This window comes from Orycteropus afer, unplaced genomic scaffold (assembly GCF_000298275.1).
Source record: "Orycteropus afer afer isolate SDZICR_OR568_19922 unplaced genomic scaffold, OryAfe1.0 scaffold00167, whole genome shotgun sequence".
Lineage (NCBI taxonomy): Eukaryota > Metazoa > Chordata > Mammalia > Tubulidentata > Orycteropodidae > Orycteropus > Orycteropus afer.
Window position 1 is genome coordinate 6,374,192 of NW_006921754.1, and position 24,062 is coordinate 6,398,253.

The following is a 24,062-nucleotide window of genomic DNA, read 5'->3' on the forward strand; positions in this document are numbered from 1 at the left end:
TTAAAAAAAAGAACACCCTGGCTATTAATCCAGGTTTAACCTTAAGACCGAAAAAAAAAGGAAAGAAAATATACAACTCTGAAAGGAATAAAAATAACCTGACACATTTCTTAACAACATCTCCCTTTTTTTTTTTTTTCATTCCCTGTGCAATTTTATGAGCACTCTTAAGTTTTGGATGGGGGGCTTGACAAGCAAGGAGAACTATGATCTAGTGGGATGTAAGCTATGGAATCACTCCACACTCAATTTTATAACCAAGGAGAAATGGTTTATTCCTTAGATCTCCAGATTAATAATAATGACAGAGGGCTTAAAAAAACAAAACTATCTATCTATCTATCTATATATAATGCACTTAAAAAAAGAAGAATCTTTATGCAGTGATTTATATTGATGTCAGTGAAAAGTGTCAGAATAAAGGTGGGATACAATGTATTTATAATTTTAGTAAAAAGAGTACTCTAGAGAATCTAAACAAAAATTCAATTGGTCATTTTACAAAAATCTGTTAGAAAGAAAAAGCAATTATAATTATATTGAACAATAAATGCATTGTCAATCGTGGCCTCTACTCTCAGCTCTATGACATAAGACGTTCAATGGTCAAACTGTCTATTTCTTGAGGTAATGAGTGGAAAAGAATATTTGACAAACAATGTCAAAGGACACAGATGGATTTGAGGTCAAAGAATAATTTCCAGTTCAATTCTACATTTCTCCCTTTTATATGGGGTTCTTTACACAGACACACACACACACAGACATTTTAGGACTAGAAGATTGGGAATACTTTAACAAAGAAAAAAAAAAAAAAGACAAGAGACACACAGAGAGACAAATTCTATCAGGGAGCTCCTCAGTACTATTAGTAACATTTTAATTTATGTCAAAAATACACAAGTGATATCATTCATGAACGTAAAAGCTAAATGAGAAGATCTTCTAAATAAAATCTGAACTGAATATAATGTCTGGGAAATGGGATGTTTTTCTCAATTAATTGTCTAACGAAGAAAAAGAGAAACCTTTTTTGTTTAATCTTTGATCAAAATATTTTAAATCACTTTGCAGAAGTTAACAAGTTTCCCTAAGTAACATGAAATATTATTTTGGGAAATCAAAACTGCAAAAATATGGTCAATGCTCTTAGGGGCATTATAGTCCAGTGGAGAGAAAAGCATTAAAAAAAAAAAAAATCAGTAATAAAAGCATAATTGAAATATGTCAAAGTACCAGATCAAAAAAATAAATCCACTGTCATGAAGTCAATTCTAACTCCTAGTGACCCTGCAGGACAGAACCAAGTGCCCCATAAGGTTGTAAATCTTTATGGCAACAGATTACTCCATCTTCCTCCCACAGAGTGGCTGGTGGGTTCAAATAGCTGATCTTTGGGTTAGCAGCCGAATGCTTAACCAGTACTTTTGTAGAAATATGGTAGGGAGTTGTGGTGCAGTGAATTACTTAACAAAGCCCTTCTAGTCATAGTCTTAAGGAGCTCTGGTAGCGTAGTGCCTAAGGCATTTGACTGCTAACCAGGAAGCTGGTGGTTCAAACCCATCAAGAAAGGTGGGGCAATCAATCTACTTCTGTAGTGATACCACCTTGGAAAACCAAGGAAGGGTCACTATGAGTCGGATCCAACTCGATGGCAGTGAGTTTGGTTTTTTTATAACCACCACCAAATGACAAGGTGGGACTATACAAACATGAGATATTTGTGGGCCACCAAGAAGACTGGATAGCTTGCTCATAATGTAAATAAGATGCATGGTACCCTTGTGTGGGTGGGACCATGTAAATATGGTACATAGAACCCCAATATGGAGATTGGTCAGTTTTGCCATCCACTAAACTTAAAATAAGTGCAGTGCAGTGAATTACTTGGTATGGCTTTTCGAGCCTGAGTTCTTGTAATTCTCACTGGATTACTGGATGGGACCATACAAATAAGGTTTGTAGAACTCTGATGTTGGGATTGGTTAGATTTATCTCCTAGAGGAAGAGGTGGAGATCTTACTGCCACCGAGAGAGAAGAGCTAGAAGTGAAGTACAGTGTATCCTTGGACCTGAGATCCCAGCACTGGACCCCCTTGGCAGAGATGCCAGGCAGAGAGAGATGCCCAGCAGAGAGAGACAGTTGCAGTGGAGCCAAGAGCCATGAGTGCAAACCAAGAGGCCCACAGAGCAAGAAAGCTGAGTGCTCATGGGCAGGAGACTTGCTGACGGAGTGGGGTGCACTTAGGTGTACCTATCAGCAGAGCTAAAAGTGCTTTGTAACACTTGCTCAAGCAGGGCAGAGGCCAGAGAGGCATGTCTAAGGGCACAGCAAAGGGGAGATTGTCCTAATCAAAGAACTACACCCTGAGCACATTCCTGAACCTGAAATGTAGCCTGTTACTTTCCTAATAAACCCCATACCTGTCAGTATTGTCTGTGAATTGTGTGTGGCCACCGCAATGAATCAGTGAACACAGCAGAGAAGTAATGAGTGCTCTGGGAAGGATGGTTTGTGTCAGAATTGGTAAAAGGCTGGAGGATGGTGGTATGTCTGACCTCAGAGAAATAAGCCTTGGTGATCCTGTCTTCCTCTCGTGAAATCAGAGGAGGTCAGAAGATGCTGCCGTCATGTCCTTTCAGCAAGGAGCCATCCCAAAGGTGGAAAGGGAGGACCTCACTACCGTCAGAAAAGAAGAGCCAGGAGTGGTGAATATCCTTTGAACCCAAGATCTATACTGAACCTCCTTGATCCAGATGAGAGAGAGCTGTGACACCAGAGATGGTGAGAAGCAATGACTCAGCAACAGTGGCAGCAAAAGCAGCACAACCAAGAGGCAGGCACAACACAAAGCAGTGGGCTTCGTGGCCCATGGAATGAGAAAGCCAAATGCTTTCAGGCAGGAAGCTTGTTGGTAGAGTGCAGTCAATCTCTGGCTACTGGCAGGGCTAAAAGTTCTGTAACAATGTAACAAGCAGGGAAGAGGCCAAGGAGATGCAGGATTGATAGGCTAAGGCCAGTGAGAAGCCTGCCTGTGGCACAGGTGAGAAGAGGCTGTCCTAATCAAAAAACTGTGTCCTGAGTTGTTTCTGATTGTGAATTGTAACTTGTTACTTCCCTAATAAATTCCATAATCGTGACTGTTGTGTGCGAGTTCTATGTGGCTATTTCAGGAAATTACCAAACCCAACAGAGAAGCAGAGAGTGCTGGGGGAGGGATGGTTGATGTCAGGATTAGTTTGGGAAAAAAAAAAAAAGTTGGAGGGTAAAGGCATGTCTGACTTCCACCTCATAGGAATCAGCTTTGGGCTGATGTAGATCTTGATATTCTTCCCCACTTGTTAAGTTAGAGGAGGTGAGACAATGCTTTCACACCATTCGTACAGGAGCACGTATGGAAATGAATCCTGATACTTCTTTGATGAAGTGTCAAAAAATCTTTCCAAAGCAAATGAGACTTCAGTAGAGACTTCAGTGAGTTAAGAGTCTATTGAGTAGATAAGATAAATAGACAAAAACTGTCTAAGATGCTTTTGTTGTTGTTGTTAGGTGCTGTCAAGTGGTCTCCGACTCATAGCAACCCTATACACAGACGAATGAAACACAACCTGGTCCCGCGCCAGGTCCAAGATCCTTGCTATACTTGAGCCCATCTCAGAAGCCACTGTATCAATCCATCTCATTGAGGGCCTTCCCCTCCTTCCTCAACCCTCCACCTTACCAAGCATGACATCCTTTTCCAAGGAATGGTCCCTTCCGATAACATGACCAATGCAGGTGAGACGAAGTCTGGCCATTCTTGCTTCCAAGGAGCATTTTGGCTGCACTTCCTCCAGGACAGATCTGTTAGTTCTTCTAGCAGTCCATGGTACTTTCAGCATTCTTTGCCAGCACCACAACTCGAAAGCATCGACTCTTCTTCAGTCTTCCTTATTCACTGTCCAACTGTCACATGCATATGAGGTGATTGAAAATATCATGGCTTGTGTAAGGTGCACCTTAGTCCTCAAGGAGACATCTTTTCTCCTCAGCATTTGAAAAAGGTCCTTTGCAGCTGACTTGCCCAGTACTGTATGTCATCTGATGTCCTGACTGCTGCTTCCATTGCTGTCAACTATAGAACCAAGCAATGTGAAGTCTTTGACAACTTCAATCTTTTCTTCATTTATCGTGATGCCGCTTATAGCTCCAGTTGTGAGGATTTTCATTTTCTTTATATTGATATTGAGATGTAATCCATACTGCAGACTGTAGTCTTCAATCTTCATCAGTACATGCTTCAAGTCATCCTCACTTTCAGCAAGAAAAGTTGTGTTGTCAATGTATCACAGGTTGTTAAAAGATTCGTCCTCCAATCTTGATGTTACATTCTTCTTCATGTAGTCCAACTTCTCAGATTTTTACTCAGCATATAGGCTGAATTTAAGTATGATGAAAGGATACAACCCTGATGCACTCCCTTTTGGATTTTAAACCATGCACTGTCCCCTTTTACTGTTTGAATGCCAGCGTCCTTGTCTATGTATAGGTTCCTCATGAGTACAATTAAGTGTTTTGGAATTCCCATTCTTCTCAATGTTATCCACAGTGTGTTATGATCCACACAATCAAACACTTTTGCATAGTCAATAAAACAAAGGTAAACATTTTTCTGTTATTCTTTGCTTTGAGCCAAGATCCATCTGACATCAGCAATGATATGCCTTGTTCCACGTCCTCTTCTGAATCCACCCTGCATGCACCTCTGAAGTTCTCTGTCAATATACTGCTACAACTGTTTTTGAACTATCTTCAGTAAGATTTTACTTGCATATGATATTAATTATATTGTTTGATAATTTCCATATTCTGTGGGATCACCTCTCTTTGGAATGGGTACAAATATGGATTTCTTCCAGTCAGTTGGCCAGGTGGCTATCTTTCAAATCTCTTGGCATAATCGAGTGAGTGCCTCCAGTGGGGCATCCGTTTGTTGAAACATGTCAATGGCTATTCCGTCAATTCCTGGAGCCTTGTTCTTTGCCAATTCCTTCAGTGCAGCTTTGACTTCTTCTTCAATACCATTGATTCCTGAGCATATCGGTTATACTTCAGCATCAGAAACAACTCAGGACACAGTTCTTCAATATGTGGAAGAATAAGAAAATGCATTAAGATTATAAAAACACCATCTTTGAGTGTGGAAAAGGTGGGCCAAGAGTGAAGGAAGAGTTTGGACCTATTTGAGGCTGCCTATTACATATCTTTACTCAAATCTAAAACATTTTTCACCTAATAGGTTAGTTCCTCCATAGCATCTTTCCAAGCAGTAGCTTTATTTTTGCTTTATTTTTTGACAATTTTATTACTATACAAAGTACATACAGAAAAATACACAACTCCCAATTTTACTGTTCACTGATTCTTTTATCACTGTTATAAATATCATTCAAATCAAAAAAATGATATATTACCAGAGTCCAGAAGCTGCCTTTAGCCACAATCCTAGCACTAATATCAATCCATTTTGTCTGTTTTGAAATTTATATAAATGGGATCATATAGCATGCACCCTTCTGTGTCTGGTCTCTTTCCAATTACTATTTTTTGTGAAATCCATCCAAATTCTTGCGTGTTTGCTCATTTTTATTGTTGTATAGCATTTCCTTATAGAAATATAACATTGCTTTCTCCATTCTGCTGTTATCAGACCTTTGGGCAGTTTTCCATTTGAGACTAGTATTAATACTGCTACTATAAATGTACTTTTCTTTTGGTAACACGTGATCTCACTCTGCCGGGCTTATCTCCAAAAACAGAATTGCTAGGTATAGATGGATGGATGGATGAATAGGCAAACAAACATCAATAGACAAGACAGATGTCCAAACAGCTTCATAAAGTGGCTGTACAGATGTACACTCCAATCTGCAGTAATACGGGACCATTTCAGTTGCTGCACATTCTCATTTGGAATTTTGATTTTCCCCTTTCCACTGAGTATGCAGTAGTTGCCTGTGATATTGATTTGCGTTTTCTTGATGACTGAGTAGGTTCATATTTCAAATGAATTGTTCATGCTTTTGCAAACGTCTCTGAAAATAGTTGGCAGACCTTTCACTTATCATCGTCACTTGACAAAAACAATGTGTGGAACCAAGAGCTGCAAAGTGAAATACTAAGCAATTATCAACAGTATTCTACTTCCCCACCAGGAGAAATAGTTTTCTTCTTTTCTTTATTATTTTCTTCCACTGTCTTCATTCTTCTTTTTTCTCATCTATTAACCCCTCTATTCTTTGTGTTCAAATCCGTCAATAAACAAAATCTAATGAATACTGTCAAAGTAGAAGAGTTCAGTAACAAGTTTTGATCAGAGATCCAGTGTTCCTACCTTAATGCTGTCAGAGATCCTTTTTTTTTTAACCTTAATTTTAAAAATAAAATGTAAGCATGCCTACCCTGTTTAGTTGAAAATAAAAGGGCTCTTCATATGCATTTAATAGGCTAAATCTAAATGTCTCCTTTTTCCCAATTTGTGCAAAGGTAAGGTTTAATAAACATTTTAAAGGAGTATCAGAAGGAAATGGGAAAAATAGTATTCATCACAGAAAAAGAAGAGCGATCAAATATGTACATGGGTTCTTCTTCTCACCTCTTATGACTAAATACAAGTTACATTTGGCAAAAATAAAGTGGCCGTGACCTTTATTCCTCCCTCTGCATGATTAATTACTTAATGTCCTATTAATTGGAAGATGTGGTGGAATTTCAAACACTTTCATTTTCTGTGCATATCATCCTGTCCTGGAACCACCGATTAAGCTGTTCATCAAAGGTGAGCCAACAAGGTCATCTGAGCAGGATCTGTTCAGCTATTCATCACCCACCTTCAACGGTAATTAACAATGGTAACATTTCCATAAATCAACGTCCTTCTGATTATTCTCTGATGATAAACAGTCAAAATGTGTGCATCTCCCAGCCCACCCACTTTAATTTTATCTGAAAAATTCAGTCTAAATATACCACAGAGAAAACGATGGTGAAAAATTATAAGAGTTTCTTTAATTAAAATGCACCAGGAAAATGAGCCTATGTACCCTTCAAAGAAAAATATAAACCTATGCACAAAATCAAATGAGTCTGCTGACAACAGAGGAGTCAAATAAAAGAAGCAAAAGGTACCAGCCACATAATACCAATTTATTCCTCTGCAAGAAAATATGGCTCAATTTAGCTTTAGAAATAACCATGTGCCTACTCAGCCATGGTATATGACAATTTAGAACAGAAACAGATTTAATTCACCCTACTATCAAAGTACCCAGTACAGGAAAGATCAATAAAAATCTTCCCAAGGGATATATTTCCTATTTTCATTTACAAAGCAAAATCTGGAAACTTAACCTCCAATCTTTCAGTTAATGGCCAGGTACTTACATATTTGTACCACTCAGAGACTCTAGGAATTATATGTTGTTATGTGCCGTCGAGTCGGACTCAACTCATAGTGACCCCTCCTTGGCTTTCCAAGGCTGTATCACTACAGAAGTAGATTGCCTAACCTTCCTTCTCAGGAGTGGGTTTGAACCCCCAGCCTTCTGGTTAGCAGTCAAGTGCCTTAGGCGCTACGGTACCAGAGCTCCTAGGTATTATTTATACACTATTATATAAAACACAATTATATGTAATATGTTGTTGTTGTTATGTGCTGTCAAGTCGGACCCGATTCATAGCAACCCCTCCTTGGGTTTCCAAGGCAGTATCACTACGGAAGTAGACTGCCCCATCTTCCTTCCGAGGAGTGGCTGGTGAGTTTGAACCACCAGACTTCTGGTTAGCAGTCAAGTTCCTTAGGCACTACGCTACCAGAGCTCCCATGTCACTCACTCACACACACACACACACACACACACACACATATATATAAACACTTGAAGGGAATTAGTTCGTATGCTTTAGTATAGCATTTTTAAAGTGCTGTTTACATTTCAATTTTGATAATTTAATACATGTTTGCTAAACATATATGCACAGAACATAGAATTCATTTCAAATAGGTAAAATTGGTGATACAAATATTAATCTGATGTTGTATGAAATGGCATGCATATATTGTTATACTGTATTAGTTAATATGTTTTCCACAACTAAGAAAAAGTATAAATCAAAGTGGTTTAAATGAAAAGAAAATGCATTATTTCACATAAGCAAAAATTACAGGACATTAACAAGGTCTAGTTAAGAACTGAACAGTGCTCAGTCCTGTGAATTTCTATGATTCTCTCAGAGAAGGCTTTCTCCCTGTGACAACTTTTTCTGCCAGTGATCTCCCCCTAGAGCCAGTGGCAAGCTTGTTACCAGTAAGAGAATAAGATGATTTCTCTCCCCACCATAGAATGTAAGGCCTTCGCCTCATTCTGATTGGATCAAATGATGAATTTAATTGGATGGCTATGAAATAAGTTGGTCCCACACTTTAGATTTTTTTTTAAGGATTTTCTTTATTTAGTCAGCTTTCTAATTTTTATATTTTTGTTTCCTTTTCATTTTGCTTTTTTATCCTATAGGAAAAAAAGTAATATTATGCTTTTTCAGTGACAGAGATAACAAAGGTATAGTGTGCATTCCTAAAGACTATAGGATTGTAGGAAGTAATTGAGGGAAAGATAGTGAATGCATAAAGCTCTTAAATGTGGTCATGCAGCATGAATAAGTTAGTTTATTATAACAATTAAGTTGTTATTATACCTAAAATAAGAACGTACGACATACTCCAAAGCTATCCCCTAATACTGACTAAACTCTCAGAGAAGTTCTCACCTTGAGGCATCTCGGGAGGCAGGTAATGGGGCTCTTGAGCACTAACATGCACCCATTCAAAGTCATCATACAGATCCTGGTGGTAATCACAGGCCCCGGGACCATCATCAAAAGTACAGCCACCTAGAGGGAAGAAGAAGGTTGTCGTTATGTTCAAAAGAGACTTTCTGAAATCGGCGAGTGCTGGAGCAGAAAATGTTATACTGAAACATGCAATGTGGTTCTTGTAATTTTAACAACAAACATGACTCCAATTTATCACTATTCTCTTTAATTTTTGCACATACAAAGGCATTTCTATCAGTATCTCCTCTCTGGGGCATGTTGCTTGTTGTTGTTATTATGTGCTGTAGAGTCGGTCCCGACTCAAAAGAATTTGAAAACTGAAAAATAAAAATTAATAGAAGACACATACACAGTGAGCCTTTCCTGAAATACACATACCACCATCTAAATAGTTTTTAACAACTTTTGTGGGAATATGGGAAGGAAAGAAAAGGGTGAAAACTGTCTCTCTCTATAATGCAAATTCAAAAACTGAAATATTTAAGTCTTACCAAATTACTTGCTTTAAAAGAACACACTGACATCTACTCATGGCAGCAAATGATACATATAAAAAGCTTTTTGGACTGAAGAGCTTGAGGGAGATGATGTATTATTCTGTACTTTATCTAGATTATTTCCATACACAATTACGATTTTCAAGAAAAAACACTTGAAGCATGACACCTATCAGATTAGCCTATAATTCCTCCCACAACTACCCCCTTTCTAACCTCTTATTTAAAAAAAAAAAAAAATGGAGGTAGCTTTCCCTTTACTTGAGCCTTTTTTAAATTTCCTTCTAGCTTTACATTCAAGGGTAATTTTACAGAAGTAAAATGATTACTTATTTGCTTCTTAGTCTACACAAGCAAACACACAAAATTTAACACATTTAGTTTATTCGAATAATGAAAATAAGTACTGGCCTATATGTCTAATCTTGAAAGAAAATGGATTAGAACTAATGAAAATCCAGCAGTGGGTTTAATGAGAAAAACCAAACCTGTCTCTTTTCAAGTAGCTTATTTGTTTAGTTTCCATGGGGATATTTGTGAAGAAACTCAGCAAATTCTCTGACCAAGCAGCAGGTTAGGGGTGGCACATCTCAGGCCCATAAATTCTTCTCTGTAATCAGGGACTTCATTTTTCTCATTAAAAGCTGGACAATTCAAATCTGAATAAAAGTTGCTTGCCTCACCAATGACAGGCAATCAACGTCACAGACAAAGAAAGAAGGCAGAACTCAGAAATGTCTAGGTGATGTGATAGCCCTCATAACCTTTTCCAAAAGCAGACTACGTATGTGTGTTTCCTTGAATCAGTCTTATAACTACACCAAATTTTCAAGATATTCAAACTCCAGCAGTTATCCAAACTTGAAAGCATTATAACAAAATGTCTTTTAAGTATACTTACAAGTTTTCATAAATGTCATATGAAAAATTATATACTTTTAATTTAAAATTAATCAATGAAAAGGGGTTGCTAGGAAATGAATATTTACACAGCAAGGGAAAAGCTTTTCCCAAAATATAATTTGCTATTGCAATCCCAAAACGACTTACTGCTCTGCAACACACGCTGTCAAGGCCCCATTACCCTTTATAATAGTGTGAGTGCCCTCTATACATAAATTTAAGCTACCAGTGGAACCCACATTGACTCATTTGGAAGACAAATGGTCTTAATTGCTGTCCTTCATAGCCACTGTTAATTTTAGACTTCAGCATTCTGATTAGTAGTAACAACTAAGAGGAGCTGTACAAAAATAAGTGGGTCAACCCCTGCTATTTATTGCACGTCACTGCCATATCAGCAACATGCCACCAAAGTCTGGGAAAGAGTTGCAGGTTCACTTGGCTTAAGTAATAAGAAATTTTAAAAGATGAATTTTAATTTAACAGTTTAAAATAAGTTCATCTATGACACACAGTTCTCTTATATGCATATTCTTGAGTTCAAGATGTCCTTGCATACAGTATTACTTTCTTTCAGAAAGAAAATGTCAAAACAAATACATAAATTAAATAAATAACACAACTCATGATTACAAAGGTTCACTGAGATGTACAGCACAATAGAAGCAGGCAATACTGATCTGGTTGGTGTTCGAGAAATGTGGTTAGGCAGAAAGCAGGAAAAATGAGCTAGAAAACATCTTCCATTTTCAAATGTATTTGCTACTGGTGATAAGGCTACAGCAAGTAGCTTCAAATCATGCCAGAAAGATGAAGCCCACAAGTTCCTTGACCCTTGGAGGAAAATCACTTTTGAAGAGCCATTTCACAGATTGCTAATTCCTCGTAGCCAATCATTCAGCTAACAGATCAATCTATCACTGCAATGGTCTGCTTCCACTCTGATCACTAACGGGGCTTCGCAAGCATTTCACATGAAAATTAAAATCAAGTTGATTAGGCCCTTCCAGAACTTCTTTCTATTCTTCACTTGCCCACTGAAATAACCAGTACTCAGAAATATGAGGTACAAAAAAAGAATAATAATAATAAAACTATATTGCCAATATATTTAGCATTTACAGATTCTTGAATACTAAGCAAATAGATGCTGGTAACTCTGTAAAGGAACAGGGATATGGAGATATTTTCTTTGGAATCGTGAACAAATCAGTAACAAATTCATGTCATTTCTTAACTCAAACTTTTCAATAAAACCCAGATTCACATTAATGCAGAACAAAGCTGAGTTGCAGAAAAATAAAATGTCAGTAAGGATGAGATACTGTGTACAACTTACTAGGATCTTCCAACAAGTTCTTCCTTTCAAGGCAACTATATACTTAATAGGAAGAGACACACAAAATTATTTTTCATAGTTTTCTTTGCTCTTAGTAAAATACAAGCTTCATTTAGCTAAAGATACAGGCTACATTTCCTGCCACCCCCCAATTAATTTTTCTTTGGAATATATAGGTTTAAAAAGGAAGAAGACAGTCCTAGACAAACTATGCTGGCAAACACAGTAACTTTAGAATACAAGACCAACCCAGTTCTATGGTGACCTTCAAAAAAGGACAAATTAATCTTTTCCACCTGTGAATTAAACTATGAATTGTGATACACAAATCTAGTCACTGAAGTGATCACAAACTTAGTAATAATCTTTCTTCCATTAAAGGCACAGAAAAGATTAGCACAAGGCATATTAGAACACATACAATATGAAGAGTTAAACTAACTTCGAACAAATCCACTTTATATACTGTAATCAGAAATCATAATATAAATTTATTAGTGTAAGTACCAAAACTCATCACAAAGAAACTGGTATGTTCCACAGAATTTAAAAAGGACAAATAAAGGAATTTACTACTATCTTCAATAGGAGCTCTGGTGGCTCAGAGGTTAAAACCATCCAGTTGCTAACCGAAAGTTGGGTACTTTAAACCCACCAGTCATCTGTAGGAGAAAGATGAGGCAGTCTGCTTTCACAAAGATTTACAGCCGTGGAAATCCTATGGGGCAGTTCTACTCTGTCCTACAGTGTTATTATGAATGGGTATAAACTCAATGGCAGTGGGTTTGGGTTTTATTTTTCTTTTTATCTTAAATATAATTACAAACTGATTTGTTGTTGTTGTTGCTAGGTGCCATCAAGTCATCTATGACTCATAGCGACCCTTTGTACAAGAGAGTGAAACACTGTGCCTGGTCCTGAGCCAAGCCCACGATCCCTGCTATACCCGAGCCCATCGCTGCAGCCACTGTGTCAATCCTGTTGAAGGCATTCCCCTTTTTCGTTGACCCTCCACTTTACCAAGCATGATATCTTTCTCCAAGGAATGGTCCCTTCTGATAACATGACTAAAGTAGGTGACATGAAGTCTTTCCATTCTCACTTCCAAGAAGCATTCCGGCTGCACTTCTTCCAGGCCAGATGTGTTAGTTCTTTTAGCACTCCACGGTACTTTCAGCATTCTTCACCAAGGCCACAACTCAAAAGTGTGAACTCTTCTTCAGTCTTCCTCATTCACTGTACACCTCTCACATGCATATGAGTCGAATGAATTTACCATGGCTTGGGACAGGTGCATCTTAGTCTTCAAGGAGATATCTTTGCTCTTCAGCACTTGAAAGAGGTCTTTTGCTACAGACTTGCCCAATGCTATAGGTCATCTGATGTTTTGACTGTTGCTTCCATTGGTGTTGATTGTAGAACCAAGTAATAAGAAGTCTGACAACTTCAATGTTTTCTCCATTTACTGTGATGCTGCTTATTGGTCCAATTGTGAGCATTTTTGTTTTCTTTTTATTGAGATGTAATCCATACTGAAGACTGTAGTTTTCAATCTTCATCAGTAAGTGCTTCAAGTAATCCTCACTTTCAGCAAGAAAAGCTGTGTCATCTGTGTATTACAGGTTGTTAATGAGTCTTCCTCCAATCCTGATGCCACATTCTTCATATAGTCCAGCTACTCAGATTATACGCTCAGCATACAGACTAAGTCTGGTGAAAAAATACAACCCTTTCCGATTCTAAACCATGCAGTATCCTCTTGTTCTGTTTGAACGACAGCCTCCTGGTCTATGTACAGGTTCCTCATGAGTACAATTAAGTGTTCTGGAATTCCCATTCTTCTCACAGTGTGTTATGATCCACACAATCCAATGCTTTTGCATAGTCAATAAAACACAGGTAAACATCTTTCTTGTATTCTTTGCTTTCAGCCATGACCTATCTGACATCAGCTATGATATCCCTCATTCCATGTCCTCTTCTGAATCCAGCCTGCATTTCTGGAAGTTCTCTGTCAATATACTGCTAAAATCATTTTTTTAAATATCTTCAGAAAGATTTTACTTGCATGTGAGATTAAAGATACTGTTTTGAGAATTTTCAGATTCTGTGGGATGACCTTTCTTTGGAATGGGTACAAATATGGATCTCTTCCAGTCAGTTGGCCAGGTGGCTGTCTTACAAATCTCTTGGCATAGCCATGTGGGCGCCTCCAGAGCAGCTCCTTTTGTTGAAACATCTCAATCGGTATTCCGTCAGTTCCTGGAGCCTTGTTTTTTGCCACTTTCTTCAGTGCAGATTTAACTTCTTCCTTCAATACCATTGGTTCTTGATGATATGCAACCTCCTGGAATGGATGAACAGTGACTCTGTGCATAACTAAATAGGTTTCTGGGTTTGGGGTTCTTTTTTAATCCTTTTAACTCTATACAATTCTGGGAATACTAAAAAAAAAAGAAAAAAACTGCCATAGAGTCGGATCCCACTCATAGCAACCCCTCCTTGGGTTTCCAAGGTGGTATCACTATGGAAGTAGATTGCCTAACCTTCCTTCCGAAGAGTGGCTGGTGGGTTTGAACTGCCAGCCTTCTGGTTAGCAGTCAACTGCCTTAGGCACTATGCCACCAGAGCTCCCATAGAAGGTACGGAGTAAGGACTGACGTACCATGATCAATGTCTAAGTATTTTACATAGGTTCTAAGGCAAACGATGCCTTTTCCCAATTTAAATAACTGAAAAGAACTCAATGCCACCAAGTAGGAGCCGACTCATAGTGACCCTTCCTTGCGGTCTGAGGTGGTATCACACTACAGACATAGACTGCCCAATCTTCCTTCCAACTCAACTTAAAACAGCAATTAAAATAGGAAAAAATCCAAGCAGACGCAAAAAACAAATGCCTTTGAGAGTATAATTCTGAGTCAATGGCCAAGATATATTATACTACTACAATACCAAAGAAGATCTACTGGAAGAAAAATAAGAAAATTTATGAATAAGAGTTCCTTAAAAGATAATCACTTCAGATTCTGGGGAAAGGAAAAAATTCCTTTGCCCTTATTGTAGTTAATTAGTATGTGAAAATATTATTTAAGCTTAGCTGCCTCATAAAGAAATAGGAACTTGAAACACATTTGTGAAAATCCAGACCCATCATTTATTGATAAGTACAAATGGCTCTTAATGATGAGTGAAGAGCTTATTTCAAGCACAAACATAAATTAACTAATTGTTCATCCCCAGAGTTTTACCTCAAGCCAAGAATGCATGTTTAATGTATGTAATCGAAGGTTATTCAGCTGGTAAGGCTTCTATTCAAATTTTCTATGATTGGAAGCAAATAGTATATAATCCAACTGACAAAATAATCTCCCTTTAATAAGTCTGAATGAACTAAAAAAAATGAAACACTCTATTTTTCTCTCCCCTCCATTATTACAGAGAAGCAATATTAAAATCTCTTCTCTGTATGTATCATATATATAATAAAGCACATCAGGGGCACAGTTATGGATACTTCCTAGACATAATCAAACACCTCACAGGATGGACTTAATGGGTTTGAAGGCTTAGGAAAATGTAATCAATTCACATAACACAGTTCATAAAGTTTATGTTCTACATACTAGTCGGGTGAGTAGCATCTGGGGTCCTAAAACCTTGTGAGCAACCATCTAATATAAAACTACTGCTCTGTACTCACCTGGAGCAAAAGAGCAAGAAGGAAACCAAAGACTCAAAGAAGAAACTAGTCTACAGGACGAACAGCCTACACAAACCACAGCCTCATCTATCCAGAGACCAGAAAAAATCAGATGATGGGTGACTACCACTACCAACCCTTGCGAACAAGGACACAATACAGAGCCTGAAAAGAATGGGAGAAAAACTCAGAATAAAACTCAAACTCTTTTCCAAAGGCCAGATTTACTAAATAAGTAGAGACCAGAGGAATCTCCAAGATTGTTGCCCTGAGACACCCCATACACCTGGTACTGAAATCACACCCAGAGGTCACTTTTCAGTTAAACAGATTTTAAAATGAAACCAAACACACTGCCATCAAGTCAATTCCAACTCATAGTGCCCCCCTTCCAAGGCTGTAAATCTTTATGGAGGCAAAACACCCCATTTACCTTCCGTGGAGCACTTGGTAAGTTAGAACCACCGATCTGTTAGTTAGCAGCCAAACCCCTTAACCACTATACCACCGGAGCTCCTGAATAACAAATAGCTCATAAAAAAAAAAGTATCACCAATGAGTCCTGTGCTGTTAGACCGAACATTTACCCTAAAGCAAAGATGAGAGGTAAGGTGGTAGAAGTGGGAGGAGAGAGAAGGAAACTAGATTAATGGGAAGGGAACAACCTGAATGGAAATGATGACACACTGTAAAAAATGGAACCAATGTCACTAAACTATATGTACAGAAATTGTTAAATGGGAATCTACCTTGCTGTGTGAACTTCCAGCAAAACACAATACAAAATATTCTTTTTAATAATCTCCTATATTTAAATTAATAAAATTTCAGGAATTTTAAGAAACTGGCACAGAGCAACCACTTTCATGGCAGAAGAGAGAGAGCATATTTGGAAGCAGCATGGAATGATGGCCAAGTGCATACATTTAGTTGTTGTTCTTGGACACCATCGAGTTATTTTCACCTCATAGCAACCTCACATAAAAGAGGAGAACTGCCCCCAAAGGGTTTTCTAGGAGCTCTGGTAGCATAGTGCCTAAGGCACCTGACTGCTAACCAGAAGGCTGGCGGGTCAAACCCACCAGCCACTCCTCAGAAGGAAGGTTGGGCAATCCTACTTCTGTAGTGATACCACCTCAGAAACCCAAGAAGGGGTCGCTATGAGTCAGGGCCAACTTGACGGCACATAACAACAACAACAACAATCTTTTCAGGAACAAATTCCTAGGTCTTTCCCATGGAGCTCTGGTGGGTTTGAAACTACAAACTTTCCATGGAGACGAGCACTTAACTGTTGTGCAATCAGGACTCCTTTAGTGCATGGTTTTGCTACACTTTGAGCTTCAGTTTCTCCCCTGTAATAGCTACAGTACAGTGGTGTGGAGATAGTGATAATGCATGTAAAGCTCCTAACACTCAGCAAGTTTTGTTTTGTTTAAAGAAAAAGCCTTTTTTTTTTTTTTTGCATATTCCCTTTCTTGACAATTTATTCCGTACATGTGCTACACAGATGTAACCCTACGCACATACTTACATAACAGTTAAAGCCTAAATGAGAAATGTAGGGTTTGCATCTAATATACCCAGAAAGACTAAAGAGTTTCTGAAAAGGTAATATTAACATATTACCATAACCAGTTTTCCCTGAACATGCCCATAAGTTAATCAGATATGCTATCAAACAGTCAGGAAATACCTTCCTTTAGATAAGGGACCAACAAACTTTACCTGCAACGAACCAGTTGGTAAAGAATTTAGGCTTGGTCGGTCATACAATTTCAATAACAACTACAAAATATCTCAATGTAGCAAGAAACAACCACAGATATAAGTAATGAATGGGCATGGTTGTGTTTGAAAATAACTTCATTTTTGCCCAAAGCCTTCAAACTTTTAATGCCATGACCCACAAGAGGAAATACATTTCACATCATGATGCAGCACACACATGGATACATAAATGTATATATTTATATATGTAGTATATGTGAATGTGTAAATACACTTATTCATTCATTTCTTATCTCCTACTATGGATCACTAGTCTAGTATTCCTTCTGCAAGTAAAATAAAATAGAGTACTGTGAAATAAGAAAGCAGACATTAAACATAAAAGATCAGCAATCTTCTGTCTCAAATAAATGTGGCCACATGTCCTTGGTGAGAGGTGACCCCAGAAGATAGGGGTGAGCAACTCAAGTCTCATACCTAATTGCCAGATCTCAGGCACAAGTCAGAGTCCGCAATTAGCCTGGACAGTATGGATGTGACTTCATCCAACCTCATTATGGAGCTAATGGATGATTACATGCCAAACAGCCATAGAAATGATTTCACAGATGAAAAGAGGCTTATTAAAATGTAAAAGGAACATATTATTAAAAAGCACCTCATAGTAAAAAAAATTAAAAACTGCCTGGAGTCACAGAGCAAGAAGTATCAGAATCAGGATCTGAACCCAGGCAGGATGGGCTCTTTATTATGAGCAATATCCTAAATGACTTCTCAAAAAGAATGAAGTGGGATTACACATTTTCAGAATCATCAATGCAGCTCTCTCCTAAGGATACAGCTTCAAGATACTACCAATCACAGAGAACATTCTATCCAGGTGATAGCTTGCTGGTGAAAACAGCACTCTCTTGCTCCATTCTTTAAAGATAAAATGTAGCATACTTTGAATTACATCATATGTCAGCATCTTTCAAGTACCCCTGATGCCACAGATAGGCGATGGTCTTTTCTGGACAAAACTATACAAATCCAAGCTGATTAACAAGTAGTTTCACCGAAGAACTTTATTTAAATAAGGTGACTAAAGCTACCTGCCCTAAGACTTTATATGATCATAACCCTTTTCTGTCACTCTTGTTTGGCAACCTTTGCTTTCCATCTTTTACTGTGAGAGCATTTATAAATACCTTTGAAAATATATTTTAAAATTAAGAACAATTTTGTTCTGTCATTTGTTTGCAGCAGCCCCTACTCTAATGCTGTGTTGTTAGGTGCCATCGAGTCGTCTCTGAGTCATAGCAACTCTAGGGTACAACAGAAGGAAACTCTGTGCGGTCCTGTGGCAGCCCCACGAACCCTGCTATACTCAAGCCAATTGTTGCAGCCACTGTTGCAAACCACCCTGTTGAGGGCCCTCTGCTTTTTCATTGACCTTCCACTTTACCAAACATGGTATCTTTATCCAGGTCACTTCTGACAACATGCCCAAAGTAGGTAAGACAGAATATGGCCATTCTCACTTCCAAGGAACATTTCACTGCACTTCTTTCAGGGCAGCTTTGTTAGTTCTTTTAGCAGTCCATGGTACTTTCAATATTCTTCGCCAGCACCACAACTCAAAAGCATCTACTCTTCTTCAGTCTTCCCTATTCACTGTCCAGCTGTCACATGAATATGAAGTGACTGAAAATACCATGGTTTGGGCTAGGCACAGCTTAATCTTCAAGAAGTTATCTTTGTTCTTCAGTACTTGAAAGGGGTCTTTTCCAACAGATTTATCCAATGCTATACATCATCTGATGTTTAGATTGCTGCTTCCATTGGTGTTGATTGTAGAATCAAGTAATAAGAAGTATTTGACAACTTCAATCTTTTCTCCATTTATCATGATGCTGCTTACTGTTCCAGTTGTGAGATTTTTGTTTTCTTTGTTTTGAGATGTAATCCACACTGTAGACTGTAGTCTACAATCTTCATCAGTAAGTGGCTCAAGTCATCCTCACTTTCAGCAAGCAAAGTTGTGTCGTCTATATATTACAGGTTGTAATATACATGGCCTCCAATCCTGAGGCCATGTTCTTCTTCATATAGTCCAGCTTCTCAGATTATATGCTCAGCATACAGACTGAATAAGTATGGTCAAAGGATACAACCCTGATGCACTTCATTCCCAATTTTAAACAATGCAGTATCCTCTTGTTCTGTTCAAACAGCCTCCTGGTCTATATACAGGTTCCTCATGAATACAATTATGTGTTCCAGAATTCCCATTCTTCTCATTGTTATCCACAATTTGTTATGATCCACACAATCAAATACTTTTTCATAGGCAATAAAATACAAGTGGACCTCTTTCTGGCATTTTCTTGCTTATGGCCAAGATCGATCTAACAACAGCAGTGATATCCCTCATTCCATGTCTTCTTCTGAATCCAACTTGCATTTCTGGAAGTACTCTGTCAATATACTGCTGCAACTGTTTTTTTAATTATCTTTAATAAGATTTTACTTGCATGTGATATTAATGATACTGTTTGATAATTTCCACACTCTGTTGGATCACCTTTCTTTGAAATGGGTACAAATCTGGATCTCTTCCACTCAGTTGGCCAGGTAGCTGTCTTACAAATCTCTTGGCATAGACAAGTGAGTGCCTCCAACACGGCGTCATTTGTTGAATTATCTCAATGGGTATCTTGTCAATTCCAGTAACCTTGTTTTTCACCAATTCCTTCAGTGCAACTTAGATTTCTTCCTTCAATACCATTGGTTCTTGATCATATGTCACTTCCTGAAATGAATGAACATTGACCAATTCATTTTGGTATAGTGACTCTGTGTATTCCTTCCATCTTCTTTTGATGTTTCCTGCATCGTTCAATATTTTGCCCATAGAATCTTTCAATGTTGCAACTCGAGGCTTAAATTTTTTCTTCAGTTCTTTCAGCTTGAGAATTGCCAAGGACGTTCTTCCCTTTTGGTTTTCTAACTCTAGATCATAATACATTTCATTATAATAAATGACTCTGTCTTCTCGAGCTGCTCTTTGAAATCTCTTCAGCTCTTTTATCTTGTCATTTCTTCCATTTGCTTTAGCTTTAGCTACTCTTCATTCAAAGGTGAGTTTCAGAGTCTCTTCTGACATCCATTTTGGTCTTTTCTTCCTTTCCTGTCTTTTTAAAGACCTTTTTGCTTCCTTCATGGATGATGTTCTTGATGTCAACCCACAGTTCCTCTGGTTTTCAGTCATTAGTGTTTACTTCATCAAATCTATTCTTTAGATGGTCTCTAAATTCAGGAGGGATATAAGCAAGGTCATAGTTTGCTAATGCTGGGACAACAAGTCAGGTGTTTTTCCAAAGACTATTAGTGTATTTACCCAAGGTCCTTTTGTATTTTTTCTTCTTTTATCTATCCCTGTAAAATCTCCTCTTTTTCGCTTACCATTAGATACACAATCTGGACTAACTCATTCAACAAAGTAATAGGGAGTAAATGTACTGAAAAATAAAATTCCCAACTGAAACCATATTTACATTTTAGTAAAATTGGAAACCACCCAAGCTCACATTTAAACAATTTCTTTGTTTTGTTTTGTTTCTCATGAAGGGATTCCTGGTGGGTTCCACTTCACCCGTATCAGACACATTCTGGCTTATTTCAGCAATTGCTCCTGACTCAGCTCAAGCATGATGGGTGTGATAGATCATTTTTCATTTACAAAAGGGGTTAGTGAAAGGCTGAATCCTAGTAAAACAGAATTCCATAACCCAGCTTTCTAGAGGAAGGACAAAGGGCTGCTCTGAAGCTTTGAGTTTAAAGTTTTACACCAAAATGCCAAAGGAACATTCGATATACAAATGACATTTTAAAAGGGTCAATAATTCTGTTTTCAGTCTTTGAAATATACTAAAAAGATAATCAATTAATTTAGATAAATAACTAAAATGCATCTCAAAAGTTAAGAAAAGCAAAGCTTTATCTTTGTAATAAGAAGCCCTTCCATGTGACTCCTAATCAGAAGGCTGGTGGTTCAAATCCACCAGCCACTCCTCAGGAGGAAGTTTGGGCAATTTACTTCTGTAGTAATACCACCTCGGAAACCCAAGGAGGGGTCGCTAAGAGTTGGCTCCAACTCCACGACAGTAAGTTTGGTTTTTTATTTATTTATTTATTTGTTTGTTTGTTTGTTTGTTTGTTTGTTTGTTTATTTTCGGTCTTCCCATCAAAATGTTTCTAGACATGGTTTCACCAAGAAACAAAACTCACTGCCATGGAGTCGGAGCTATCTCATAGTGACCCCTCCTTGGGTTTCCAAGGCGGTATGACCTCAGAAGAAGATTGCCCAAACTTCCTCCCGAGAAGTGGCTGGTGGGTTTGAACTGTCAACCTTTTGGTTTGCAGCTGAATACTCTAACCACTGTGCCACTACAGCGCTAATATATTATCTAGTTCTCATTCTGCACATCATTTAAACAGTTTGGCCTTCTATCAGGTCAAAGGCAAACAAGCTACCGACAAAAATAAAAGCAAACAGATTAATATTGAGTGATATCAGAAACATTATTGTCAGGGACCTCTGCCCCTTTGTTCATAGAAGAAGCATTCTGAGCTTTACCTAAAAATCTTTGTTGTTGTTAAGTGCCGTCGAGTCGTTTCCGACTCATAGCGACCCCATGCACAGCAGAGCGAAAAAATCTAGTGAGGCTTTTACTGTCACCCTTAAAACCATGTCAAAGACTAAGCCTGAATCACAAAAACTCTCTTCTCAAATTTCCTCTCAGGAGAGTGCATATGGTTACCAATTAGTGAAAATGACAGGTACAACAAAGATTTCTCAAGCAGCAGAAAGCACTGCTACACACAGACATGTAAAATAACGTGTTAGTCAAAGGCCAACCTATCATTAAGAAAGTCTTCTGTGGGAGAATGGGGAGCGTAAGGTTTACACCGGGTCCCAACAGGATCCAGATCCACCTTGAGTCTTCATTTTTTCATTTCTACACCAACAACAGAACAATCTAGCTTTACTTTCCCATCTTTATTTCTACCTACTATATAAAAATTCTGTGCCAATTAATTGGAAAGTATGACATTAAAAAAATCTCACTGCCATCGAGTCAGTTCTGACACACAGTGACCCCTCCTTGGGTTCCTGAGGCAGTATCACTATGGAAGTAAATTGCCCAACCTTCCTTCTGAGGAGTGGCTGGTGGGTTTGAAACACCAGCCTTCTGGTAGCAGTCAAATGCCTTAAGCACTGTGCCACCAGAGCTCCTAATTAGGACATCAGAATCTTAAAAAACTAGGCACATTTAAGTCATTATTAGGTTAGTATTTTAGTTAAGAAAGCACTTTGGTGATCTTATTGTTATGCGGGAAATATTAGGCAGGAGGGTAGAATGGGGGGCCGGCCTGAGGGCAGCTCCAGAGGGAGGAGAGAAGGGGAAGAGGCAGAATACTTAAAGAGGCTAATAAGCCAATACCTGCAGAAACCCACAACCACCTGTATGGGCTCGCCAATGAACACTAAGCAGAATAACCACTGGCCCAGGAAACTTGAGGTTAGGGAAATTCTCTAACTTGGATGCTGTGCAAAGACCTCATACCCTGACTCAGTCCTAGTTCCTTATCATAATATCATCATCATATGTTTAGCACTGCCTTCTTTTTGTAGTTTTAGGTCTTTTGCATACTAGGCAAGCACAGAAGGGCTTTCGGGGACTTATCAATCAGCCTGTCAATCAACCTGTCACTCAAGGGACTCACTCAACCTTAAGAACACCCCCTCATACCCCTTCACTCCCCTTTTAGGAAGTATAAAACCCACAGAATTAAACAGCTTAACGTCTTTCCATTCTGTGGGAAGACCTGCTCCCATTCCCCTTGGGATTGTTCTATGCTTTTAATGAAGTGTGTATATGCTTGTGTAATTGATGCATTGTGACGGAACTTTGGTAATATGCCACCAACACTGTTGCCAACCATCACCCGCTCCTCCACCCACCTGCAGATCACCTGCTTGCAGAGATTCTTTCCGTGACCAGGGTGAGGCCAGGGATCTAGGCTAGCCATCCCAGACAACATTATCATTGCTTTTTGTTTATTTTTAAAGCAATGCCACTGATAATTTGGAGGATTAGAAAAGGGAGGATGAGCTTACAATATCTCATCACTCCTGGGTCCCTGCAAAAAGAATGAACCACCAACATGGTTATAAATTAAGTTTTATGTTGCAAATACATGCCACCACTGACTCTACTTCTCCAGTAGAACTCCTGATGTGCACACTACCACATTTCAACTATTTTTATATGATAAAAATATTTCAAAATTCTCATAGGATTTCATATGGAATTCAAAAATAAAAAAAAAAAATTCAGTGCAAAAACTCTGGGACTGGAATATTTTAATGGAAATTAGAAGTTAACCTTCTTTATTGCAGACTTGAAATATTCTGGGCTCTCAGATTTAGAAGATGGCATTATAACCCATTTAGTCAACATCCTTACTTTCATTTTTCCTTCAGATTTTGCTCTAAAATATAATGACCAACCATAACTAATAAATTTAAGGTTTACTGATAAATGGCAAACACATTTTTCCAAAATGAAACATAAAAACCTGGAATATATTTAAGTTCCAATATGAGGGGGAGAGCAACTAGCAAATATGATTTGAATAACAGATGAAAAGCAGTAGCACTGGGAAGACAGCACTTGAAGTCTGTTTTCTCTTGTGCAGTATGACCGCTTTCATGCCTCGTCTCACACCTCAAGTCATAGCTTTTATTAAGGAATTTTCAAATCTCTAAAAATAGACAAAATAAAACACATTATTACTATGCGGAACTGACAAGGCTATCCTGGCAAAGATTTAGTATAAACAAATTGCCCCTAAATAATCAATGTCCAAAATTAACTTAAGAAAAGCCTTTGTTGACCAATGGAATAGAATTGAGAACCCAGGTATAGATCCATCGACCTATAGTCAGCTGATCTTTGACAAAGGCCC

General features: G+C 38.2%; 1 protein-coding gene across 1 annotated transcript in view; it reads right to left on the reverse strand.

The window, feature by feature from the left end:
* The window catches only part of PTPRK (protein tyrosine phosphatase receptor type K), an 867,169-nt gene that overhangs the window by 652,791 nt on the left and 190,316 nt on the right, over positions 1 to 24,062 (reverse strand). Inside the window, exon 2 of the mRNA XM_042781758.1 lies at positions 8,807 to 8,929. Within this exon, the coding sequence (XP_042637692.1) occupies positions 8,807 to 8,929 (123 nt within the window). The remainder of the gene's footprint in view (positions 1 to 8,806; positions 8,930 to 24,062) is intronic.